This window comes from Octopus bimaculoides, chromosome 11 (genome assembly GCF_046866305.1).
Source record: "Octopus bimaculoides isolate indiv1 chromosome 11, ASM4686630v1, whole genome shotgun sequence".
Lineage (NCBI taxonomy): Eukaryota > Metazoa > Mollusca > Cephalopoda > Octopoda > Octopodidae > Octopus > Octopus bimaculoides.
Window position 1 is genome coordinate 1876382 of NC_142938.1, and position 6000 is coordinate 1882381.

General features: G+C 33.8%; 1 protein-coding gene across 2 annotated transcripts in view; it reads left to right on the forward strand.

Annotated features, from left to right (window-relative positions):
• LOC106876551 (neo-calmodulin) overlaps nt 1–4807 on the forward strand; it is a 77856-nt gene extending 73049 nt beyond the window's left edge. For both annotated transcript variants that reach the window (XM_089359207.1, XM_089359208.1), the window contains 3 exons: nt 1723–1866; nt 2383–2625; nt 4038–4807. In XM_089359207.1, coding sequence (XP_089215333.1) covers nt 1723–1866; nt 2383–2625; nt 4038–4066 — 416 coding nt within the window. In that variant the 3' untranslated portion in view covers nt 4067–4807. The remainder of the gene's footprint in view (nt 1–1722; nt 1867–2382; nt 2626–4037) is intronic.
• The last annotated feature ends 1193 nt before the right edge of the window (nt 4808–6000 follow it).

Below are 6000 nucleotides of genomic sequence, written 5' to 3' on the forward strand. Positions count from 1 at the left end.
TATACATATATATATATATATATATATATATATATATATATATATATATATATATATATATATATATATATATACGTATATGTATATGTATAAATATATATACATATATATATATAGACATGTATATATATATACATATACATACATCTATATATATATATATATATATATATATATATATATATATATATATATATATATATATATATATATATACATATATATATATTTATATATATATATATACACACATACACATATGATTGAAGAGCATCATTTATCGATTAGGTCCTTTAAAATTGTACCTAAGCAAAATATCGTATCGATTATTTCCAAATGTGGTTTGGTTGTTGTAGCGTGCAATGCACCACAAAATAGATCTCTCTCTCTCTCTCTCTCTCTCTCTCTCTCTCTCTCTCTCTCTCTCTCTTCTAAAGATTCTAGTTGTCTGACTGTTGAATCGAAGTCGATACTGATCAGATTTTTATAAATCAGCCTGCTTCGATTGATTTGAAATATAAATGGAATATTAAAGTATGGAGAAATAACAAAGAATTCCTACTTAGATTGGAATTAAACTAATGATGGTTCCGGGCAGCAGCAGCAGCCGTGGCAGCAGCAGCAGCGGCGGCGGCGGAGCCACTACAAGGAGCAGCGACAGCAGAAGCAACAAGAACTGTGTTCATTCAGATATATTACGATGCACTGTTTTTGTTGTTATTGGAATTTATAGAAATGGTGGTGGTGGTTGATATTGTAAATATTACGTCGAATATTATCTATGCCTACATAACTCATCCTGTACACACACACGTGCCTACGCATACACACATATATATGCATGCATGTATACATGTATATATTAAATAGAAAGATATATATCAAAGTGAATGCATGTATATATATATATATGTATACATACACACACACACACACACACACACACACATATATATATATATATATATACACATACATACATACATACATACATACATACATACATACATATAGACGCACACACACACATATATATATACATATATACATATATACATATATGGTAATTTTATTAGTAGCTGCAGAAAGTTTAGTGTAAGGGAAGAGAGAGAGAGAGAGAAATTTACAGTGGAAAGTATTAGATTGTGTGTGCACACGCATTTCAGTGCAATTTTAAGCACATGGATGTGCGTGCATGAGTGTCCGTCCTAATTTTCTATAAGAAATCTATTCATATTTTCTCTTCATCTGTTTATTTGCATATCCGTTCATCCTTTTTCATGTATATGTGTCTGTGTGTGTGTGTGTGTGTGTGTGCTTGAATGTACCTGTATCTGTTAGTCTGTACGTCACTACTTTTCATATGAATATATTTTGGTTTACAACGCATACGTACATATGTATACGCACACAAACATGCATCCACACAAACACACGCACACACACACACATATATACATACATATAGATAGATAGATAGATAGAGAGAGAGAGAGAGAGAGAGAGAGAGAGAGAGAGAGAGAGAGATAAATAGATAGATAGATAGAGAGAGAGAGAATAGAGAGAGAGAGAGAGAAATAGATAGATAGATAGAGAGAGAGAGAGAGAGAGATCAGTAGGCCTGTATGTTGGGGGAGGGTCTATGCATTTCATAGAAACTCATACACTATCGATGAATTTCTAATTTTGATGAGTATCTTCTGATTTTTTTTTGCCCCACAGAATTCAAGGAAGCCTTCGACTTGTTTGACAAAGATGGGGATGGTGCCATCACAACCAAGGAACTTGGTACTGTGATGCGTTCGTTAGGACAAAATCCGTCAGAGTCAGAACTGCAAGACATGATTAACGAAGTTGATGTTGATGGTAAGTGCCAGTGTTCGATCTGACCATCGTGTGTCTCTGTGTCTGATACAACTTTTTGATTTCCATTGGAAAATCTAGAAATAAGAAAATTCTTTGACACGACTAAGAGAAACAGCAGCAACAATGACAATGTTTTTGATGATATTTATAATAATAATAATAATAATAATAATAATAATAATAATAATAATAATAATAATAATAATAATAATACTACTCTGTCAAAGCCTTGTTTTCTTCGGTCTACCATGGTCGGTCTACCATGGTCGCTCCACCTGCTGCAAAATGCAGTCAAATTTCCTTCAAATTACATCCTACAGTTCCATATAAGGACCCAGTGGAGAGTACTGCGAGATACTCATCCACAGTGTGTCCGAAAACATCAGGATGTTCACGGTTGGATTATCTTTGATCAAAATTCTACTCCCTCAGAGACCACCTAGGGTTAAATAGGGATAATATTAGCAAAAACAAAAACAACAATAATTCGGTTCTAACATTTCTGTTTTCTTACAGGAAGTGGTACGATTGACTTCCCAGAATTCTTAACCATGATGGCCAGAAAGATGCGAGACAGTGACACGGAAGAGGAGCTACGAGAAGCTTTCCGAGTGTTTGACAAGGATGAAAATGGCTACATTTCTGCGGCCGAGTTACATCACGTGATGACAAATCTAGGAGAAAAACTTACTGAAGAGGAAGTTGACGAAATGATCCGTGAAGCTGATATTGATGGTGATGGGCAAGTTAATTACGAAGGTAGGTCCTAACAACAAAATCACAAAATTTTAAAATGATTTTCCATTTTACTGGACCCTCGTCTGTTGCTCTGTCTCACTTTCGTCTGCTCTCTTTAGGTATATAAAATTCGCATGTTAGTGTCGATAAAGGGAAACACCAGTTGAGAACTCGTTTGACTTAATCAGTTTCATTTTTCCTCCAAAATTTGTCTTGTTATTTTGGTAGTATTTGTAAAGGCCTCTCTACTATAGGCACAAGGCCTGAAATTTTGGAGGAAGGGGATTAGTCGATTACATCGACCTTAGTACGCAACTGGTACTTAATTCATCGACCCCGAAAAGATGAAAGGTAAAGTCGACCTCGGCGGAATTTGAACTCAGAACGTAGCAGCAGACGGAATACCGCTAAGCATTTCGCCCGGCGTGCGAACGTTTCTTATTTCTTTATTGCCCACAAGGGGCTACACACAGAAGGGACAAACAAGGACAGACAAAGGTATTAAGTCTCTACTAGCTCGCCACCTTAGATAGTGTATGTTAAGTGTTGGACAAAAAGCTTTGCGATGCTAAGTCACGTCTCTGAGTTCAAACCTCGGTGACGTTGATGAAATGAGTACCAGTCACTGAATGTAGATGATTGTAATCGAGAAATCTCCTTCCTACCCTTGTGCTGGTCTGAGATTATGATGGAAATCTCCTTCCTACCCTTGTGCTGGTCTGAGATTATGATGGAAATCTCCTTCCTACCCTTGTGCTGGTCTGAGATTATGATGGAAATCTCCTTCCTACCCTTGTGCTGGTCTGAGATTATGACGGGAATCTCAAGCTGAAAATACGTGCATTTTATAAACAGAATCGAATGATTATCCTTTTTTTATCGTCTGTATCTATTGTATTCCCTGGATTTTTTGAGTAGGGATAGTTTTGTAGCGCGCTAAATGAGAAAGGGTTACTAAGGTTATTGAAAAGGAAGGGACCCTGTGAGTGAGGCTCTCCACATTCCTCTAGCGATGCAGTGTAGCAGCATACTCTGGGGGCGGGGATGAGACAAAAAGAGAGAGCGGAAGAATCGAACGAATGTTCGACATAACTATTTGACAGATTATTTATTAAACCTAGGAGATGGCCGCGGCAGAATTTGAACTCAAAACGTTCCCGCAAAGCACTTATCCTACGCCCTAACCATTCTGCTAATCTTAAAGTCTTCGCTTAATTGAAATTACGAAGCATCCGCTGTCAGTCACACATGCTTTCCATTCATTTTCTATCCAAAATGTTGTCTATCTTTCTCCCACGAGTCTTCTCTCTCTCTCTCTCTCTTTCTTTCTCTCTCCCTCTCTTTCTTTTTCTCTCTCTCTCTCTCTTTCCCTCTCTCATTTTCTTACACTAACTCTTTATCTCTTTATATCTCTCACTCTTTCTCTTTTACAGAATTCGTGAAGATGATGACGTCAAAGTGAACCCTATGAACTTGTGCAGATTTCTACATCTGTGATATTATATTTTCAAGCTTATGTGTCCTGAACAGACAAAGAGGGAGAGAGACAGAGAGAGAGAAAGAGAGAGAGAGATGGACAGAAATAGAAAGAAGGGGAAAAGAAAGAGGGAAACAAGAACAATGAAAGAAAGTTTGAAGGAAAGAAAATGAAGAAATTAATTGCTATGAAACGAAATAATGCAAAGGAATTATAAAATGCAAAAAAAAAAAATAATAAAATAATTAATATTGATGAATATTTTGAAGACTGACCATTATTTCGGACAGGAAAGTATAATGGTCAGAATGGAAGTAAAAGAGAAAAATAAAACAAAAATGTGGAAGAAGAGAAAGAAAAAGATATTAATGATAAAAATAATAATAGTAAGTAAATAGTAATTGAAAATACTTCTTTAAAAAAAGAGAACGGAAAAATATAAAAATACACTTCGATCGGTATGGAAAAGCAATTTGACGATTTAATAAAGCTAATGATCATGATGATGATGACAATAACAATGACAGTTATGGCTATTATATTTATATATATATATAGTCGATTGTAATAATGATTGTCATAATACTTTTTTAATGGACGCGAAGAAACAAGGCGAAATGTTATTGTCAGTGGCCATTACGAAGGGAGATAACTTGGTGTCAGAACTTTCCAGCATATACTTCCGGTTGCTCTGGATGTATGAAAATATACGAAAATATATCAAAATATGTGAAACTATGAAAATTTATGAAAATTCTCCCTTTAAATTTTTGCCGTGTCTTGCAATCGGATTCGGTTTGGGCTTTTAAAAATATATTTCAAAACAGAAAAATGAAAATATGTTTCTGTAAAACCAAAATGAAGAAAAAGAAGTTTAAAGGCTGTGGAATGGAAAATACATTTTCTCTCTCTCTCTCTCCCTCTTTCTCTGTACAGTCAATGTTCGTTCGTTGGGGTTTTTCTTTCTCCCCATTCCTCTTCTTTTTTCTTCTTTTCCTTCATTGTCTTATCGTTACAGAAATCCTGCCTATCGGCACATTTTGGGGCTTTTTTTTTTCTTTGCTTATTAATTTTTTTCTTATTATTCTTATCTTATTCTTCATCTTATTCTTGTACTCTTTCATATAAGACTATTATTACTACTACTACTTCTACTATAACTGATACTACAACCAGAACTATTATTATTATTGTTATTATTATCATTATTATCATTATTATTATTATTATTATTATTATTATTATTATTATTATTATTATTATTATTATTATCAGCATCACCATCATCGCCATCATCATCATCATCCTCATCAACATCATCATCATTATTATTGTAAATTTCGTTAACATGTATTTAACAATATAGATAATAACCGTTGAAAACAACACTACAAGTGAGAGTTTCCCTACTACTACTACTACTACTACTACTACTATCGCAACACAACCGCCGCCACCTTCAGTATTATTACTACAAAGCTATATCACTCTTTTATCAATACTAAGTAACTAAAATAATAATAATGATAATAATAACAATAATAATAATAATAATAATAATAATAATAATAATAATAATAATAATAATAATAATAATAATAATGCTGGGCAATTAACGATCTAGAAGGAAAAAAATCAAAAATGTCTTGTAAACTATTAACAACTTGTTTGTTTTTTTTTTATAAGAAATCGATAAAATTTTGAATTTAGCTGAATTTATTTGTTTGTCGTTGTGCCATGCTGACAATTCCAAAAAGGATGAAATATCAGTATGCATGGCTCCTAACAACTAGAAGCTTTAAGGATTTTATAATGTATAGAAAAAAATATTGCACGTGTATGCTCTGTACACCTATGCTCTTTGAAGTAAACTCCAAACTTTCATATCTGCCTCAACTTTAGTTTAAAAGAGATTGTTT